General features: G+C 30.5%; 1 protein-coding gene across 1 annotated transcript in view; it reads right to left on the reverse strand.

Moving 5' to 3' along the window:
• The window catches only part of Rad9 (cell cycle checkpoint control protein Rad9), a 50,062-nt gene extending 38,848 nt beyond the window's left edge, over nt 1-11,214 (reverse strand). Inside the window, exons 1-2 of the mRNA XM_075382219.1 lie at nt 11,044-11,214; nt 8,321-8,523 (exon numbers count right to left, since the gene is read on the reverse strand). Coding sequence (XP_075238334.1) covers nt 8,321-8,523; nt 11,044-11,077 — 237 coding nt within the window. The 5' untranslated portion in view covers nt 11,078-11,214. The remainder of the gene's footprint in view (nt 1-8,320; nt 8,524-11,043) is intronic.
• Nucleotides 11,215-23,037: the final 11,823 nt, after the last annotated feature.

Here is a 23,037-nt window from a genome sequence, read left to right on the forward strand (position 1 = left end):
TCATTACTATTCATAAATTTTCAGGTAACAAATGTTTGATTTTGTATTACAGGAAAACTTAAGAATCTGGTTCACAGCCTCAGGTGTGAACCAGATTGTGGAGGCTACATGACAACGTTATGAAAAATGCACATTCATTTTGAAACAGAGCACATTTATAAGAAACAGAGCTTATCTTTTTCATGTCAAATGTTTAACTTTTTTCCATGAAATAGAATTTTAGCGACATATTTTGTCACTATTTGTGACAAACAGATATCCAAAAGGAAGGACCTATTAAGTGGTCTGATTTTTATAATTTACAGCAGTATCCTTTATCACAAACTTTTAAAGGAAGTGATAATATTTTTCATTAAGGAATATAAAATAATGAATACTTGTTAAAATAAAATGTAGGCCAGACTTTAAGTAAAACAAATTTTATTTCACCGAAAAAGCAGTACCAGTACTAGTGCATTTCTCATCCCATTAACTGAACTCAATTTTTTGTTGATAACAAAGTTGCACCTTAATGTTCAACAACTTCCAAATGATCTTAAAACTCATGAAAATACTAATATTTTGTACCATTTTTGATAGTTTCTGATCCCTTATATTCTATGTTCAATAAAATAAATTGTGCTGAATAAATTTGAGTGCCAATATGTTTCTACTATGTCATCATATATTTGGGAGATACTTTTAAATAATACTATGTTCCATGTTTGAATTTGAAATTTTAACTTCAATATGTCCCCAAATTTTTCAGGTGTTTTTTTATTTGAATGAAAGTAAAATGTTGAAATTTTTATTTGTGCTTACTGTGCTACTGATAAGTAGCACAGCAGTTTTAATTTTAAATAATCCATTCACTAATTAAGAGTCTGCACTATTTGGCTGGTTGCTATTACAGGTTTTTGGGTAGTTTTAAAGCTTTGTTTGACAGATTGCCATAAACTGTTACAAAAAATAATACACAACAATATGATTATTGTAGTAACAATCATAGAAAAAGTGTAAGCCCTCTGACATACAGCTTATAGGGACAAAATGATAAGTGAAATAAAGTATGACTTGGAAGGAGGAGGTTCTAATAATGAGAAAATGATCAAAGGATTCATGGATTTTGTACACAGATTCAAAATTTAAAAAAAAAACTTGAAAACTGTATGATTTACTGTTGCATATGTGTGAAATAATAATTGAATAAGGCATTAGCCATCACTTGTTTAATGAATTTAATGAATTAAACAAAAAATACTTGAATGAACTGTTGGTCATGTTCTTAGGCAATCACACTCAAATTATGTTAATTTATAGAAAAAACTATTACTAATAGTATGGCTTCAATAATTTTGACAACAAAATAAATGTGTTTTCATATGGAAAAAAGTATTTCTTGTATGATAAAAGGAACATTATTAAAAACAATTTTTTTTTCTTTAAATTTTTTATTTTTAAGTTGACACCAAATTAAAAACAACTACCCAACAAATTAGCAATCCTCCTAATACAGTTTTTTATTTCGTTTTTCGAAGTAGACTATGCGTCTTACAATATACCTTATCTAGGGTAATGAGATTGGCCTCAAAAGGGATATGTTTGTCTATAGCAAGAGCTTCTGGTAAGAAAAATGGAAACATTGGAGGAAAGAGAGCTTTTCAGGGTTTCATTGTTATTTAACAGTATTATTTCACAACCATGAGAATAATGAACACAGTGGAATCCAGGCGGCACAGTCCACTAATCAGCTAGTGTTCAGATAAAAATAAGAAATGGATTATAGAGAAATGATGCTAAGATACTGCTTCCAAGGATTTCTGAAATGAAAGAATATTTGTTATTTTTTACCAGGTTATGTCTTATTAGATTTCTGACTAATTTTCTTGAAGTTCTGTGTTGATCTTATCAAATATGACGTAGCTTGATTGGTCATTATACTATACTAATCCAGTACTAAGCAACAATGTTAAAACAAATTTTAAAAACGTAGATTTAGTTACTCTTTCAGGTATTAATAAGACAAAGCTAGCTACAGTCAAAGGTGGTGTAAATTTTTGGGAAAGGAAAGGTACAATTTTTTTTAAAAAGGTCTAAAAATAAAGGTTTATCAAGACATCAACAAAGGTTTTGTAGAGTTTATAAAATTTCCTATAGTTTGGTACAACACAATGTTTTGAAATATCAAACATTTTCTGAACCTCTATGATAAAAAAAAATTTTAACTCCATTATCAGAATTCACTTAAAATTGGTCTCCTGTGCTGTGTAAACATTGTTCATAGTAAGGTTGTTAGTATTTTAATTTAGCTTTAATTTGATTCTCATTCCCTTCTGTAAAACAAAAATTAGCTACATAACACCAATCAGTTTCAAAAAGTCAATGCTAATAAAAATATATTATAAAATAACTTTTTACCAACAAAAAAATGAATATAAGCTTTTTATTAACACTTTAAGAGATAACTTTGATGAGTATATATTTATAATACTTATACAAATTTTCATTCATAATTTAAAAAAAAGGTTTACTTTGTTGTATGAAATGTTTATGTAGGGCATTAAACAAATATTTTAGTTTTTAAGTGAATCATGAAAGGGGCGTGATAAGATTTTTCAAAAGGTTGGCATTTCAAAATACAAGAAATTTTTGAAATCAAGATCAAAAAACAAAATGAAAGTTGATCTTTACAATTTTCGTAAAAATACTTACATTGTTGTTAAACATCTATTTTTGGATGTGTAATAACATTTTTCCCTTAACCCTTCCCCTAAACTACAAACACCATTGATGGTGCTACGGACTCACTGATAACCGACCATATGAAAAGATGAAAATCTATGCCAATTTTCACCATTCCATTTCTTTCCTTTTACTTTGCAATTTTACTATTTGCTATGTTCTGAGAACATTCAGATGTTATTTTTCCAACAGTATTATGTTTGTAAAGAAAACATGATCAAACATACATCACTCACTTTCAGTTGAAATATGGTTGCGAAAACAGTTCTACAGAGTTACTATCTTTTGACTTCACAAACTAATCACTGAATTAAGAATGGATAGTGAATAGTCTACAAAGTAAAAACTTTTTTACAAAATTAAAACTAATTATACACAAGGTCACTTGACATTTTCTCTGAACTTATTTGTAGTTAGTACAAAAAAAAATTAGGTAAAAAAAATCAGATAAATTATTTTAAATAAATATATTGTTATTTGAATATAGTGAACATTTATATATGTAAAATTCATAAAAATGTTTCGTGTATTACTTTCTAGCAGTTATAAAGTTACTTTATAATAAAATTGTAATCAAATACACCAGGGTCAATCCATTTGAAGTGTCAAAAAAAAAATTAGATGGTTGCTTGACAAATTCAAAATAATTGAAACTTACTTGTTTCCTACATGTTTCAGGACCTTAAAAATATTGTTTTAACATTTTTTATTTAAGCAGTTTACCTGTGGTAGTCTTTTTTGTTACGGTACGCACACTTATTTTTGTGATTTTAAGGGTTTATAGAAAAAAACCAAACCTAAAAAAACTATTGGTCCTGGAAAAATGAAACAAAATGAATTTAATCATATTTTCTCAGGTTAAAAGATTGGTCCAGTGGTTTATTTACCTATCTCTCTTCTTTCTATGAGAAATTACCAATAAATTTGAACATGAGAAATGGTGAATTTCACTTTTAATCATTTTTTTCAAGAGGCAGGGATGGGATGGCATACACACTTTAATTATTTTTTTATATGTAGGTATACTTTAGTAGTTTTACCATAAATAATTATTAATGGTGATATACTTACCCCTGAAAGTTTAGGAATTTTTGCAAACTCATTTTTGTTTAACAATTCACATTTTGACTTCAAATAACTCTGATGGGACTGATGATAAAAATCCAAAATTTACACAACTTGCAGTGTTTTTTTAAGATATTTATAGCAAATAAAAAAGTTTATTGTGTATTGTATTAAAAAAAAAGTAATAACTTCTCAAAAATCATGAAAAACCTGTTAAAGGCAATACCATTTTGACTTACTAAGTGCTTCAAGGGGGTTTCTTGTCTTCTTTGCACTTTACATTTTTTATATTTAGCACCTATGTTGTTGAAGTTGACGTTTTCAATATTTTTAAAAAGTCCTTTTTAATTTATTAATGATAGGATGTAATTTAATGATAACTTGACCAATACAAGTAACCTAATACAATTTTGATTCAAAAATGATTGTAAAACTTACCCCAAAGTGAGATTTCAATGAGTAGCCTACGTCTTTCATTTTTATTTTTATACTGAAATCATTTTTATTTTTATACTGGCTTATTTTTATTTTTATACTGGCTTATTTTTGTAAACACTATCAAAGAAAAAATAAATTTTTAGCATAATTTTGATTATGCTTCAATGAAACAGCCTGTTTTTATAGCAATGAAAGTTTAGTGTGGTTAACTTAGTTAATTTATTGGGATCTGTGATTAATTTTTTCAGTTTTGATGGAGGAGATACACCCAAAATGCTACAAGCAGCATCCAATTGTTCAACATTGCGATGTGGGTCACTGTATTATTCTTGGTCTTTGCATTCATATAGTTCTTTGTTCTGCTGAGAAAAAATACTTTTGAAACAGTTAACTCAAACCTGGAATTAAATTTAAATTTGAAAAAATATGTAATAAATATGTATAAGAGCTTGCTCTAATGTTATTTCTTTTATGTTTTTCTTAACTGTTTTTATGAGTTTTTTTGTTATGAATTCTCAAAGGGTCACAACAGAACTGTCCATACAGGTGACTGAATTTTGACAAAACGTTTTTCATGATATTTTCAAATACTAGTGACATCTGAATTAACACGTAAAAAAAAGTTGTTGGTTTTCATCACTAAATTCACAAATTTTAATGAATTCTTTTGGAACTGTACTATCATTGTTTTAAGATACTTCATTCACATACAATTTCTATAGAACATTGTTCTTCCATTGTTTTATGTGAAATTACTTATGAAAATATGTAAAAATTTAACTGATTTTAAAATTTGCAAATATATAATATTAAGCAAAATTTACTTATTTAATAAACACTTCCAAATACAGGATGAAATTTTAGACACTGTAAAGATGTGAACAGGTCACTGACCAGTCTGTAACTGCAAAGCTAAATGATGCAACAAACATAAATATGCATGTTGCAACACGGATTTTCATGATGACTGTAAATGACTTCTAGTGCCTGCTATAAAATGAAAACAACAGTTTAATGTTTCAAACAAGTCTATTTCAACTATAATAATAAATATAAAAATATTAAACTGCCAAGAAGACAAGAAAACCCCCATGGAGAATTTATTTAGCGGGTCAAAATGATATCGCTTTTAACAGGTTTTTCATGATTTTTGAGAGGTTATAACTTTTTTATTAGAATAATACACAAGAAATTTAGAAATTTATGAATAAATTGCTTTTTGTTTCATCCTTTTAGGATTAATAGGTTTTTAGTTATGATTTTTTTCTGTAAACCCTAACAATCACAAAAATAGGTGTGTGCAACATAACAAAAAAGGACCGCCACAGATAAACTGCTTAAATAAAAAATTAAAAAAAAAAAAAAAAAAAAAAATAGTTTTAAGATCCTGAGACATGTAGGAAGCAGTAAGGGTAAGTTTCAATTTTTTTTGAATTGGGTCAATCCATTTCAAATTCAAATGGAATGACCCACCATGATGTATTGGCATGCATAAGCTTCAGCTTAGATGGTAAAAAAAAAAGGGCAGGGGTTTCTTACTTTTACACCTCTTTTGGATTGTTCTGTTTAAATCCTGAATTAAGAGATTTAATACATCCTCCTAATTCCCTAATTACAGGTAATCAATCTCATCTTTTCTTGTAAATACTGGCTCAAATTTTTCACCTTTTCTTGAGAAGTAATCCTTTGGATAACTTTTATAACTTTTGGATATTAGATGGCTAACAAACACATTTTTTATCATATTACAAACATAATTGAAGAATATGTCCAAGTTTCTGGGTGGTGAGTTCATTCTATTATACCAGGATAATGTGAAACACTTTCAGCAAGATGAAAACATGTATATCGACATATATGAGGGATGTGGTCTCCAATCCCATAAAAAGTGCAAAACATTGTTTTGTTTAACTGCAAAATGCTGCTGGTGACTGTCTTCCCCAGAGTAGTAAGCCTCCTGAATTTGTACAGCCAACCTTAATCTTTAAGAATATTTTCTCACTGATATTATTTTTTTAAACATAACTGAAAATTTACTTAATCTGTTCTTCATAATTTAATTTGAGTTAATTTATTTTACCTACTCATTTATATATACGGTATCATTTTATTGTATGGAATTTAAACATTTATAATTATATGACGAAATTTTGGGATCCTCTTAGTAGAGAAAAAAAAAATACTGTTAATTCTTTACAGTACTACAGTATTTTAATTTTTAGAAAAAAAAATAGCATGTGTACAATACCCTATAGATTGCAAGTTACACTTTGGAGTGTAGGTGTTTTCTAACATTCAAATGTGTAAGAAAAAATGGGATTATAAGGTGCTAAGTGGTTTGATGGTATTTAAGTTTTAGTGTTTTCTTTGGAGTATGCAGTTAACAACTTCAGATATAGCAATAAAATGGTGGATTGTTCTTTACAAGACTTTTGAAGTAGAAGATATAGTTATCAGCAATACATGAATGAGAAATATAAAATTTTATTTTTATTTTTCCTCACCATTTAATGGACTGGAAACCAATACAATTATGTAAATATTTTCATACTGATGAAACGGTTATACAATGTTAAATGATGTTGTATAAACAACAAATGATTTTTAAATTTATGAGTGTTTGCTAACAAAAGGAACGTGGCAAAAATGGGAATAATGTTTGTTGATCTGATTTCCCTCAATAAATTTTTGGAGATTAATATAAATATAACGAATGATCCTTGATACCTAGAGATGCTAATAAAAGTTTAAAGGATCACTTTTATATCGTCTAAAAGTCTAATTATTGGTAAAGTTATACAGTCAGAAACTTTGAACCCTTTTAGGTCAATCATAAACAGAATTTTCTTGAACCTACTTTTTTTTATAAGTACTCAACAAAATCAAGAGAATGCAATGATTAGGAAAGTGGCACAATAAGAGTCAATCAGGACATCATTCAGATACAAGTTTATGTAGTAACAAAGAATAAACAAGGGGATCTAAGTACTGCTTCAAGAAATTTGGAAGTTCAGATCTCCTCCATAGTAGATAAACAACAGAAATTTTGGAATAAATTTTTTTACACATTTAGCACAATATTGAGACCAATACCTGATTTGCTGAAATTCAAAAATTAACCAAATCTTGTATAATTAACCTCAAATATCTAGAATATTCAAGCACCTAAATCTCATTCTTATATCTTAAATGCTAATTTATATATAACTTTGATTGATATATGGGTAAAAAAAAAAATAGATATAGTATTTGTGATATTCAATTTTATATAGCGTTATATTCAAGATTAAGTATACTTTTTAATATTTTGTAGATAATTCTCAATCATCACCATAGGAAATAAATGAAGCAAAAAGTGAAACTGGGTATCAATAAGTATCCAATTTAAAAGTAATTTACAGTGGAATGGAGTAAAATTCTAACAACATTAAAAGTGGTCATAACTGCTACAATTTCTGTTCAAATCATATTCACTCATTTTCCTGTCCTGAGGGATATATGTATGGTCCAGTACAAGAAGAACCTTGCATCATGTATTCGAGAGGTGAAACAGAAAGCATGGGCTTTCTGTTTCACCTCTCGAATACAATTAGCAATTAGCTCATTCCATAATGAGCTAGTTGCAGAGATAGAAGCAGACCACATACACTACACTGGTTGAAAGGGAGAATGAGCTAATGGTTTTCTATTTGACAGTAGTCTTTCTACATACAGTAGTCTATGACAAAATGATGTGACAGTCAGAAGTTACTCCATTCAGTTACATCTCCAAAATGTATTTAAGATTTATATTGTCTCTGATCTAGTAACCTACAGGAGTCTTTTCTACTGGAATTATTTTCTCTTCAGTCTCTTTCTTTGTCCAAAATTATATGAATTACTGTCATTTCACAACAGTAAAGCAAAAATTCTGAAGAAACTAATTAAAGACTAAGTTATACATCTATATTTATTAATAATAAGTGCTGGATATAACTTGTGTATTTTGAGCTGAACTAAGTATTTGCGAGTTTTGAGAACCATGCAATAAGTATATATAACACTAGTAAAGGAAATCAAACTAATTTTACAATAAGTTTGAAACTAAAGTACTTACTCTCATGGAAATCTTGCAGTTAGGTAACATATCAGGTGATTCTACACCAGTATTATATGAAGAAAAGAAACATTCAATAAAAATAAATTCTGCAAATGCAGACTGAGCTGAGTTGACAGTACGCAGTACTAATCCATCAGTCAGAGAATCAACAAACAGATCATCTCCAACTCTTGCAAGAGCATGAAGAGCTCTTGCTAATACTGAAAAAAAATTATTCTTAATAGTAAAAACAAAATCAAGACCTTCAAAAACTGTTAATATGAAACTGCATTAACAAATATTGTAATATTATTAAAATATATAATATTTCAGAATTTACATACCACTGTTGAAGACAAGACAGAACATATATAAAAATAATACAAGTATAATTTAACTAGATAAATAATATTCTTCAGTAATATTAAATAATTTATCAGGTTACATGCAAAACCATTTCTTTTATGGTTTTTTTATCACCAACATATCTGGTGTGTTTTGGACCTTAATTTATCATAAACATTTAATTGCAGTGTTAATTAATATCCTTTGCATAATAATTAAGTATATTTTTTATATTTTTATTAAAATTATGTGATTTGTTATAGATAAATTTAGATTAGGTCTAAAGATTTTTTTAGTAAACATAAAACAAATCTTGTAAGATATAACTTATTATTATGTACATTTATTTTGATTTTATTCATACTATGTTATTATGCTACAATTTTCATTCTATTAACCTCACAGATTTGGATTTACATTTTGTTTTATGTTAACAAAAAGTTCTAGATCACTACACATCTATAAAGAGATCACTATAAAAAAGTTTATATTCCAGTGTTCAAGTCCTAGTAAAGGCAGTTATTTTTATATACAGATTTGAATACTAGATGTGGATACTGATGTTCCTTGGTGGCTCAATTAGCCGCACACCTCAGAAATGGCCAACCTGAGACTGAACAAGACTACACTTCATTTACACTCATACATATCATCCTCATTCATCCTCTGAAGTAATACCTGATGGTAATTCCCAGAAGCTAAACAGGAAAAAGGATGAAGTAGAATTTATTTGCTCACATACCTTGCAAAAAATAAAAAGTTTTATTGCTAAAATCCATTTTTAGTTTTAAATATTTCATATGTTTCTATGAATTCAGCTGTTTGTTTTTTTTTTTTTTATAATAGGCTCTTAACAAAATTGTGAATAAATAGTAATCTAAGGAGGTTTGGTGAAAACAAGAAGATTAAATTTTCAGATACAATACTAATTCTTTCTGCATTATTCAAAAGCTACAATAGCTTTAAACGAAAAATACAATCAGAATAAAACTCAAGCAATATATTTAAATAATTTAAATATGTTTAAGTGTAGAGCAGAACTGCTGGAAACTATTACAGAACTAAATTTTCAAAATAAAAGTAAAAATAAAATAATTTCTTTAAATCTTATAACTATAGTATAATAAAACAATACAGTACATAATTATCTATCATCAGAATATGAAAATTCAAATAGAATCATACAAACAAGATAAAAACTACACACTACATCAACTTTTTTTATAATTAAAAGATATTTTTTATATCAGAACCACTGGAACTTCTAACTTTCTAGTGTTAATAAAAATTGTGGATGGAATGGAACTTTTTTTTGTAAAGATTACAAAAATGGTGGATAGATATATCATGGATAGGGAACCTGTTTGCCAATAAAATTAAATGTGCTGTTCAACAGAATAAACCCTTCAAAACAACTAGGAATAGACTGTACTGGTTTAGAAGTAATAATAATATTATTACTACTTTTTTCTTTTAATGAATCTTAAAAACTAACCTAATAATGATTATCTTTTTGATAAATTATCATAACAATTATTTTTTAATTCAGTAACAGATTTTAGGATATAAACCCCAATAAAATGGCGCTTGATGAAAACATTTTGTAGATAATATGCTACAGCTTAAGAAATGAAATCATTATTAATTAAGAGTGTAAACCAAACAATTTATCATTATTTATTTTAATTAAATAAATTACAGCAAAATGCCAGGAAATACCATTACATAAAACTAATACCCTTTACTTATAAACATAAGTAAATCTGATCAAAAATCATTAGTCAATTAAATGAATTCATGACTTATCAATTTATTAACTGCATTTTGAAATAAAAAACTAAATATACTGAAAAAAGATCTCACGAATTATAACACTGTCTCTAAATGTGTATATATTGCTGCTCTAGGGTGAGTAATCATGCACTTCTTTATTTACAAAACTTCATCACTGAAACTGGTATAACTAAACTTACATGAACTTAAATTGATAACCTTACTCATAAAACTAACAATACATATTCAAACATTGTGAAACTAAGCTCCGAGTTAAGATCAACGATAAAGTTTGTTTAATGTAAAGTTTAGTTCACTTCTTAAGACCTTACAAATATTTTTTTAACCCAAAATTTAAATGGCATATCCAGTTTTATCAATGTATAAATTCTCAACAAACTATGCAATCTGAAATATATTTATTGCTTCGATGTGAAGCTCAGTAACAGCAGGTAAAATCTAGCATCTAAACTAGACTATGTAAGCATTTGTTTAAATTCCAGTAATGTAACCTAATAAGAAAAATTAGGCTAGTTCAGAATAAATGAAACACTAGTTTATAAAATAATGTACAGTAAATGATTTTTAGGTTATGAAACTAATGTTTAATAAACATTACTTACTTTTTACATTTTTGCCTGGTATCATACATTTCATTTTTCCGTAACATAAACAAAAGCATTTCTTTAAAAAAAAACCTAATTTATAGCAAATTCTAAAAAAATTTACTCATTCCTGCAACACTGATAAATAGTCACAACTTAACGATTGTAAACCCGCTACGTCCTCTTGAATTAAAGATTCAAAAGCATTTCAATCACGTCGTCTAATGTACGTATAATATAAATGAGGGTTTCTAGTATTGTAAAACACCAAATTTTCTCCTGGCTGTTTTATCTTCTGAATGACAGTTTTCTTGTTTTTTAATTATTATATTAAATTAAACAAAAATACACTACGAGATTTATAGTCTGTATTAACACGTGTTTATTATCTACGTTATCAAATTAACTATTACTGACATAAGCTGGATATTCCCTATTAAAAATGATTATATATTACGTAGCTATCATTACAATAGAAAAATTAATTAAAAATATTTAAAGCTTTGTTTTCATTAATGCTCACAGAATATAAAAATGTTATTAATATAAAACCAAAAACTTATTAGTAATATGAAACGGTTCAAATGCTTCTACTTACACAATAATAAGAATCATTCATAATTCATAAACCATTTTTTTCCTAATGTGAACGTTACTTTTTTTTTTAAATACTTTTTTGTATAGTCGCATCAACAAGTAGTCATTATCGACTTATCAGCGTAATGTAACTACCGGTAAACGTGTAGTCAACACAAAATCAGACCGACCATTTCTAAGACGAGTGGTTAATTGAAACCCAACCACCAAAGAACATCGGTATTCAAGATCTAATTTTCAAATACGAATAAAAGCAATTAACTACCTTTATTAGGATTTGAACCTTAGAACTTTGACTTCGAAATCAGCTGATTTACGACGACGAATATAGCAATAGACCAAGTCAGTGAGTTGAAATGACAATTGTTCAACTACAATAGATTTGAAATGATCTTGCGGGTGAAGGTCACTTGAGTTCCTCATCTTGGCTCCCCAACTAGTCGAATCCATGATGATCGAATCAGGCAACAGCGCGGAGCGCGTACGGCTTGTAGTTCACCACCTCCACCATTAACTACGCATCAGAAATTTAATAACCACACGCACAAATAAATAAAATATTTTCAGTATATAAGTAAATCACAAAGAATGGAATCAAATCTTTCAATAACCGCGGTTAAGTTATTTTACGTATTCAAAAAGATTTTCTCATTCTAAAAAATTGTGTTTCTCAAAATATTTCGAGATCGAACTACTTTCTTCATTTTTGTATTGTTACTGCGTAAGTCACGTAAAGAGGCAAATCTTTTGTTAAATATAAAACTGGCATAATTATCATTTATATTATTCAGTTTAATTATTTTAAATGTTTACTATTTCAAGACGTTGTTACATCATGTTGATCACCGCATACGCAACTTTTGTTTTGTAATACAATTTCCACCAGTTCAGATTATTGTTTTATATCGATCGGACGAGCAGTTTCTTTGGCTGATCTTTAATTGTGAAAGTTACATTACTTCAACTGTGTAAGCGTGTAAATTAAAATGGAAGCAAACAGTACCAATCTTCGGAAACAATCATAAAAAAATATTTATATTGTATAATTATTTGGAAGAACTAGTGCACAGCAAACCTAATGCTACTATTAAGGAGGTTTTTAATGCAACGCGGGAAGTGGCCGTTTCAATGTGTGCTGTATTATTGCGTACTATACAAACGTTTGTTATGAGGGTAATGAAAATGCACGAGCCCAAGGCAAATTATGCGAACATTTTTTTGAATCGCCTCGGATATACATCCCCTATACAAACTGGGTAACCGTTCAAATGATTTTAATAAAGATGTAGTTCATCCTGTTCCGTTAATCGTTAAGAATTTTACGATAGAGGAGAGTATCTGACATGCAGTAAAATTAGAGACATTTTGAAATAAGAAATGAATTTTTACCGGGAGTGCGCATTCCACCTGGAAAATTGTAAGACAATTACGGCTCTGCTTTCGTAAGTGTAATGACGGCAGAACATTTTTGACGGGGAGGTCTGACATTGTTCTTGCTCGGGTAAACTTTTTAAGGAAAAACATGAAATTAGACAAATTTATTCTCGACTAATAATTTATCTAGATGAAACGTGGGCAAACCAGAACCATAGTAGGAAATACATCTGGGAGAATTCAACAAGCAGTGGTGTTGGCCTTAAGATTCCAGTTCAGAAAGAATCCCGTTTAATTATATGCCACGCTGGTTGTTATGAACTTGGTTTTATAAAAAAACTGTGTACTGATTTGTCAGCCGAAGCGTACGGGGACTTCCTCCAAAAAATGGACAGTAAGGTATTCCGAGAACGACTCGTAAATTTGTTGCGATCTTTGGAAGAAGGCTATATTATCGTGATGGATAACGCCAGTTATCATTGTGCGCTTAAAGAGAAAGTGCCAGTGACCAACAGGAAAAAGGCGGAAATCGTTTCACGGTTAGAAGAAAAGAAAATACCATGCAATCCTTCCCACACAATTCCCGAATTACTATCTATTGTTAATGAAACAAAGAAAGATACAGACGGTATGAGCTTGACGATATTGCAACAGAAATGGGGCATGAAGTCATTCGACTATCGCCGTATCACTGCCAGTATAACCCAATTAAGATAATTTTGGGCGCAGATAAAAAGGAAGTGGCAGCCAGAAATAGTACATTTCAAATAAAAACGTTTTTGGAAGCTGCCATAAACCGCGTAGCAAAAGATGACTAAAGAAATTGCGTTAGATACGCAGAAAATCTTCAAGTAGATTCTTTTCGTAAAGAAGGATTGCGAGACGACCACTTACAACGCATGTAGTGAACTTAAAAGAAGTTGACAGTGACGAAAGTACGACAGGTTTATCAGGTGATGAAGAGTTATAATTTATTCCAGATGATACTGACTTTTAGATCATAATTTATTTAGATTTCCTTTTAAGTTTTACAATTTTTCACTTTTAAAGTCCATATTTAAATTTAACAGTAAGATTTCCAAATTTTTGAACGTGTGGGAAAATTAGAGATATATTTTATGTAAAATAAAAAGTTTCAGCTGTGAGATAGCAGTAACTTCTTATACGGTACCAGAGTAATGTAATAAATATTTTGCTAATAAATATGTAAGATGAGTTGACCAATCATTGGCCTGTAAAGAGAAAAGGAACAATTCAATATTTTATTATTACCGTGGTGTAGGGGGATAAGGAGAAAACGTAGACAGTGGAAGGGAAAAGAGCGCGTGACTTTTACAAGATCTCAAATCTAAAGTAGTGAACATTAAGCAACCACCATCGGCAAAATTTGCTGAGGATGTTATGTATGACATACAAATGAAGTGTAGTCTTGTACAGACTCCGACCGACCATTCCATAGAAGTGCGATTAATTAAACCCCAGCCACCAAAGTACAGCGGTAACCACTGTCTAGTATTCTAATTTGTATAAAAACAACTAATTTTTACTAGGATTGAACCTTCGACTTCGAAAATTAGGTCTTAAACCTAATTTGCTACAACGAGTTAATCACTAGACCAGTCCGGTGGGCAAACCGCATAATAAACCTTGTCTCACGAAACCGTGCAGCAAACCAAAACATCAGTATGATAATTCTAATTTAATTTAGAGAAATCCACCCGAGAAAAAACACTTATCTTTACTTGTAGTATAAAAATTAAGTCAAAATAACTTATAATATAAAATAAAAAATTGTGATAAAATAACATAATTACCTTAAAAATAATAATTTTACGAATGTACGTTACCGCTATGTTAAAATTTTATCAAGTAAAATATAAAAAAATATTTGTTATCTCAATATATATCTTCAATACCCGATAAGCTGCTGCCTGTGAACTATTGCCATCGTTTACCAAATTTATCACAAAATCTTCAATAATGCTTTCACACAAACTGTTTGCTTGCCGTGCTTTTTTTCTTTATTAATTACATGTTGAATACAAATTTAATAAGCATTTGCATCATAAAACTAATACATTTTTTTCTGATAGCGGTTTTCGTAAAATCGTCCATCTTTTCAATTGTTTTCACATTCTTTAAAGTATTTTTAGGACTAACATATTTACCATCAATTTTGTGTTTCTTTATTATTTTATAAATTGTTCTTTCGCAAACGCCTGTTGAACTACTTGATTTCCGAACAATGTCTTTGCAGTCACATTGACTGTCAGTTTCAGGGTTCTTGTTTAATGTTTTATAGTATATATATATTGCTCAATTTATTTTCAGAGCTATTTAAGGGTTTTCCCGGTTTATGTTTCACTACAGCATCCCTCATTGTTAACACCCGATTGGCATAAAAACACATGGTAGATTAAAATTAATACAATAACAATGAATAAAACTGCTATAGAAGTGAATTATAATACAACATTGTATCATACACGATAAAATCAACTGAAATACTTTCTTTCAGTGAATTGAATAATGGTGTGAAGAATTACAAATGATGACAGAATTTATCGTTATTAAACATCAGTAGTATAAGTGGAGGACCCCAAATTTGACCTCATTTGACCCCGTGAGAATTTTCCTTTTTTTCCTATGGGAAATTTCCCCTTCACCATTTTTCCCGCAATATTTTGCAAGCATCATTTCAAGTTAATGATTCTTTAATGTAGTCTCTTCTGTGTTCAGTGTAGTTGTTGATAACGTCAGGAAATTCCTCGCAGCTGTCAATCGTTCATTCTTTAATTAAAATAAACAAACAATATGTTGATTGAGTTTCTTATACGTAACCTTTGATTTCTATTTAATGTAACTTTCAGTTTTTACGCATGCGCAATAGCGTATTTAATAATTTTACAATATTTTTTTCATTTATTATATAGGCACTATGAGATCGCACAACAGCGCAATGTCAAATACCTGCAGGGGCTTGAGAATCACGTAAACCACTTTGCAATTAATCTACTCGATAACAGCAAAGACGTCCGACAGTTGCGACGTGCCCGTTTACTCGACTTAGGTTCTGCGTAACAGTTTGGAATCTAATACCGTCATGTTTATTGGTGTCGTATTTAATTTCTTGTTACTTTCTTTCATTTTATTATATTTTTTTCTTTCTTTTTATTTTTATTCTTTGTTATTAATGTTTGTTCTATGGACTATATGGTGCTGAAATTAATGGTTTGTGATTTATAACTGAGCTTGAAATTTGACATTGGACTTTAAACCAGCGTTCCGCCTGGTTCAAAGTGTAGAAAATTACTGATCACATTAGACGATAAAACAAATTACGTTTGTCACTACGTAGTTTTAAAACAAGCTATGGCGAATGGATTGATTGTAAAACAAGTACACAATATATTGTCATTTGAACAGAAAGTGCGGTTAAAGAGTTATATAGATTTGAATACTGAAAACAGAAAAAAGCCACAAAATATTTTTTAGAAAGACTTTTTCAAACTGATGAACTATTCTGTATTCGGTAAAAGTATGGAAAACATAAGAAACTATAAGAATTTTAAATTGTCGGTTGATAAATTCAAACTGAAGAATCTAATCGCAAAACCTACTTTTATAAATAGAATAATATTTAAAGAATCTTTAGTCGGCGTACAAATGGTCAAAGATACAGTGAATTTAAATAAGCCGATTTATATAGGATTAACGATATTGGATCATCAATATTGACTTCATTGGTAATGTACGATTTTCATTACAATGTTATGAAGTCTAAATATGGAGATAAAATCAATTTATGTTACATGGATACGGATAGCTTCATCTTCGACATTGAAACTGATGATTTTTACGCCAATATGAGATGCGATGATCTGTTTCAACATTTATCCAAAAAAATCACAAAGATTTATCCAAAAGATCACCCGAATCGTTCCACAAAAAATAAAAAAGGAACTGGGAAAATCTAAAAATGAAGTAAACAGCAATCAATCGAATTTACAGAATTGAGATCGAAAGTGTACACTTTTAAAACGGCAAACGATAAAAGTAAAGGGTGTAACAAAAATAGAGTTCAAAAAGTATTACATTTGACGATTATAAACTCTGTCTCGACGAATCGGATTTGGAAATTTACAAGACTATGACATTGTTTAGATCGATTAAACACACGATAAGCACTATAGTTAGTTACAAATAAACTGGCATTATTAAATTACGACTACGAAAGAGAGGCTATAGATAATGTCAATGCACTAGCCTATTCCATTGGAACTAGAGTATATGAAAATAAAGGTTTAGCGTCGTTGCAAACTTTACAAGAAGATTTCACCATGACATAATGACGAGAAGTCATTTATTACAAAAGTAATATGTACATTTAGATATTACGTTTTAATAAATTATTACGCGGCGATCTCAGTAACGTTGTGCGCTGGAAAGAGACTTTTTTTTTTCAAATGCATCTTTACCATTCAACAACTTGATATCATCAAACTTAATACCGTCTGTCTTTTCTTTTCTTCCATTTTATACAATATAAACACCATTTTGATTGATTTCATCCAAATTTGATTGTGTAAATATATTACTAAATTTCTTCGGTAAAAATACACTACCAAAGTCTTCAATTATTGCAATAATCGCAACACCAAATTTAGTGTCTATAAACTTTAAGATTTTAATTTTATACACTGTATTAAGTTGTAATTTCCTAGTTTTTTATTTACACAATTTGCGCGATTACAAAGTTCATCAATTGTAGACATCTTTTATACGTCCATATAGAAAATTATCTGTATGTAAAATTAATATTTTATTGTTAAAAACGTTTTGTAAATTTACGGTTTATAGCAATTTATAAATTTCGATTTTTGAACAATGATTTATAATCAACGAGTCTAATTGATATATATTATGAACAAATTAAAGATAACTTATTCGTATATTATTTTAAGTGATTTTAAACTAATTACACAGGTCAACAAAATTAACGAATTTTAAAGTTTTTAATTTGTTAACTGACTTTTATATTATTTTGTGCGCTAATTTCAAATATGGTCAACATTTTTTTCTATCACGTAAGAATTTTTACAATACTAAAAAACGAAAATGGAAAAAGGTATATTGTATATGTATTCCTTATGAAAAACTTTTATTTATAAAAAATTAATAGGACTTAAAGAAAGGATTTTTTTTTACATTTTCTTACCACTACGAAGACTTGTACTGTCTTTTGCATTTTTTCAACGCTTCTCAGGTCACATTTTCTGTTGTAGTCAGCTTGTGGATCGTCTCTGTGGATGCACCAACAGAAGTCTGCAATCATGTTCACATTCCACCTTCCTTGATATCTGCGTTCCATTTCCTTTATATCTTGGTGAAATATTTCACCCTGTTTTTCACTTACAGTATCAAGATTCTCGGGAAAGTAATCAAGAAAGGAATGCAGAAAATGCACCTTCAAGTTAATCGAACAACCCAGGTCTTGGAATTTCATTACCATGTTTTTCACTGTACACTTAAAATTTGGGTCCTTATTGTTCCTAAGATATCTAGAAAACAATTTCGTGATTATTTGACAAAAAGGCTTTATTTTTATCCAATCAGTAGAATTGATGTAAGTTTATCAACTTGTAAGTTGTGCTAACAATTCATTATTTAGCAGTTTAAATATTTTCATAATTCGAGACCTAATAAAGAAAATACAACAAACAAAATTCCCTGTAAAGAATGCAATTTCGAAATTTGGATACGGTAATTGTAAACGAAATAAACACGGTCCTTTGTTATCAGACATTATTATAAGTAACGCTAAAATAGGCATACTGCGTCAACAGCCAATCCCGTTGCAGGATTTTGGTCACGTGACTCGGCCGCCATCTTCGACACGAAAAGTAAAACCAATCGCCATCTTGGTATTTCCTTTTTTCCCTGGGAAATTCCCTTTTCCCTCGTCCGTTGACCGGGATATTTGAATCCCACAGGGTTGCCAATCTAATTATTTTTACAGTATTAATTATTTATTTTATTTTATTTATATAATATTTTAAAGGTTAGTAGCACGACGTACATCGATTTCAGTCGTCTGCTGACGTGTGACGTCACAGGTGAGCGGGAGAATTAAATAAATAATAAAATGTCTTAAGATATATGTAAAAAATAAATGATGGACGTACCTCGAGGATGATTCTGGTCGTTGTGGCTGTTGCACCGGGAGGCGTCACCGCGTCGAGATTCATAAACTAGTAGGCGGTGAATGCGTGTACCTGCGCGTGCGTGCATCATCGGAGTGGCGTTGATGTTTACGGTGCGAGGTAAAGTCGAGCGTCGGTTCCTGAACAGCCGCCGTTACAGTCGTACGCGCGAATAGTGCTACGCTCCGGCGACTAATCGCAGCGCTCGGATTCGAGGCGGGACATGCGCACTGCCCGGACGTTTATGGCTATACGCGAGCGCGTACGTATCACCTCGAACATCAGTTAACTGTAACTGTAACTTTCATACATCTCCCACCTTATTTATTGCCATATATGTATTGTTAATAAAATGATTATTACCTTAAGTCTGTGTTTATATGTGTATGTAAATCATTACAAAACCTACACACACGTATCAGCCAGTCGGTTACAGCTAAACGCGTGAAAAATGCCACACCCAAGTTAATAATATAACTTTAAGAAAAGAAAATAAGAATATATCTACGTCCAATTTTTACATATCCCACACAACTTTTGCAATATATTTAAATAAAAAGTTATGTTAAGTTTGCTTAAATATTAATAAATTAATTTCCTAAGAATAATACCGTAAGAAAAACATATTTGTGTTAAACACTCGCTTCACCATTTGTAACATAAATTGACAGTGAACGAATCCAGTGTCAGATTATATCACAGGTCTTGGAACCTTTTCATCCAATAATGCTATTAACTATTATTTTAAATAAAATAAAACAATAGTCGTATGTTACTGTATAGGGGTTTAAAGTAGTTTTGTCTTGTGTATTTATACGTGTAACTGTGTGTTGTATGTTTTAACGTTTTGTAGTCCTGAAAAGGAGTACAAAACGTTTTTTTACATTTTTTTACATTTTCTTCAGAATGACGTTTATTCAAAGACATCATTGTAGGTCTTCCCTACAATTCCTTCGAATAATAATTTTGTCTTCAATGCCACCAACTAGCTGTCTTATCTCGTCTTCGTCTAAGCGTTAGGCCAATCGTTTTTTTTAGAAATACTTTACGTTGTTCATCTTCATTCTCACGCTGAAGGGTGCATATACCAGAAATCTTGTATTTAGTATTTTATCTCTTCATGAATATAATGTTGCACTTCTTATCAATAAGTAATCCGCCAACACTTGTGACTTGAGCCAAATTCCGTGAAGTCTGCATTTATTCTCTGACTAAATGTTTGTGATATTGATGATTATGATTATGTATATGCGTTCAAGTCAAGAGGCAGTGACAGAATGAAGAAGCTAACGAAGCAAAACATATCCCTTTCCCTCCTACAAGGCCTTCACATCTCCTCCTACAATGCCTACGAATCAGGTCGACCTCTAACATGTTTGAACAGGAAATTTTCCCCTCATTCACACATAAACGGTTATTGTTGAAAACCTTAACGTCACCTCGATCAATAGAAATGCAGTTTTGACGGCAGTTATCGTTTATTTGTACGCGCGCACCCGAAGTACCACACTCAAACCGTTAAAGCCACGTGTCTGCTAGCAACGTCTATGTACATCCGATCACGTACACAACAATAGACGACTAACCATCCGTATCGTACGTTATCAAATATGATGCAACCAACATTGATTATTAATCCAAAGTCCCCTCATAAGAAGCCTTACCACCTAAAAAATATGCTTTAGTTTTGATGGTTGCGTTCCCACATCACCACCACCATAGAGGTAGCAATCTCAGTGCGTTGAGACTAATAACAATCTAAGAAAAAAATAACTAATATTTTAAACACTCACCTAACCATTTATAATATAATTTGACAGTGGAGTAATCTAACATAAGATTATATCACATGGTGTTGGAACCATTTCATCCAATAATGCTAATAACTTTATTTTAAGTAAAACAATAGCCGTACATTATTGTATGGGGGTTTAAAGTGTTTTTGTTTTGTGTATTTATTTGTGTGTAGGTTTGTGTTGTATGTGTTAATGTGTTGTAGTCCTGAAAAGGACTGTTTATTATAGATTATTAATGAAATATTGTTTTCGATGAAATTGAACATACTTCACGTTGTAAATAGTTCATGTTCATTCCGAAATAAACTGATACTAACGAACGTCCCCTTTCATATTGGTCACGTTTACCATAATTTATTTCGGAATCTTCTTTCGTATCATATACAACAAGCATTGGCTCCTTTTGTTGTGTATTATCAGTAAGATAATCTGTTTCATCACTTGCTCTCCATCCATTGGTTGCAGTATGAGGGGTAGTGGTGGTGAATCTTTGTGGTATATACGTAATAGCGAGAACATTATTTTTTAGACAAGACGTAGTTAAGCCAAATCGGACCATAAATAAAATTTTCCGAAATATCTCGACACCAAAATCCTCTACCGGATCCAAACTAATTGGGAAACCTTCGCGAGCGTGCGCACAACTCACCAAAGTTTCATCGCAGTCGTATGAATGGTATAGGAACGCATACGGGACAAACAAACATTCATTTATATATATATATAAACTTTGGTGAGTTGTGCGCACGTTCGCCAAGGTTTCTGAATTAATTTGGATCCTCTAGGTGGCGCTGGGGGTCGATATATTTAGAAAAATGATATTTACGGTCCGATTTGGCTCATATTTAGAATATATATTAGTTACGTGAAAAGAAATACTTTTGCAAAAAAATGGACCGCTAGGTGGCGCTGGGTCGAGATATTTACGAAACAAACAGACATATATATATATATAAGATAACAAGATTAAATCTTCAAATAGCAATATCTTCTTTAAGTGAAACCGAAAGAATAATTCTATTGATGATGTACGAGTGTGATGACAAAGTGTGGCCTTTACAAGAGGTATTTTATTTATTTAATAATAAATTTCCAAACAGAGAACCAATAAGTAAATCGACTGTGATTAAGATAGTACAGTGATTTGAAGAAACTGGCTGGCCAGTTATTATTTTTATTTACCAGTCTGCACGAGTAGTTTATGATGTGTGTGGAAATGCAGGTGATATACTTTGGTTTGATTTTGGACTATTTTTCTCGTGTCTAGTGTTCTGACATTCCAATGCTTCCAATCGCATGTTATCTTATAAGTGGCAGCCCACCATATTCGAATGGTGCCTTCTCTGAACTTTGGTGTTGCTTGGTTCAGCTGATGAAGTATTCCTTAAAAGACCTTTCATGATTGACTATTAAGGGATCACCTGTAGTGGGACTAGGTCCCCAGTTACAACTCTGAATGTGATCCAGTGAGGTGTAATTTAATGATAAATGAAGCTGTGAAGTTTGTTTAGATTCAGTTCACTTGAACAATTTCTCTTGTTTGTTCCGGATACATCCAGGTGCATCTCGTGCAGGCTCAATCTGAATTTTGTTGAAGTTGTTATTTTGGAAAAAAGTTGCAAAGTCTGATCCTAAACGTTAGATCACATTTTCTGTTTATTACATCATAAAATATTTTTATTTATTTGGCATGAGCAAATGTAATTTATCATTAAAAATCCACTATCACCATTTTAAAATACAATCTGAAAAATCATTAGTTTGGTTTTTTAGGTGGAGGAACCCCATTTTCGGGCGCCTAAGCAGTGTCGGGCTTGCTAACTGGTTCCGCCAGTTATAACCAAGGGTGTATGTATAACCTCCGGACTACCGACTAACCTCCACCCCTGGCTTTCCCCCTTCCTGGGACTGCTTATAATAACATTTCATCAGGAGAAGGGGGAATCGCCCCCACACACAATCATAACAAACCAACAAATGTCACACACCACACAAAAAACACCACTGGAAGCAACACATACAGCACGTCAAATACAAACACT

This window comes from Lycorma delicatula, chromosome 1 (assembly GCF_047948215.1).
Source record: "Lycorma delicatula isolate Av1 chromosome 1, ASM4794821v1, whole genome shotgun sequence".
Lineage (NCBI taxonomy): Eukaryota > Metazoa > Arthropoda > Insecta > Hemiptera > Fulgoridae > Lycorma > Lycorma delicatula.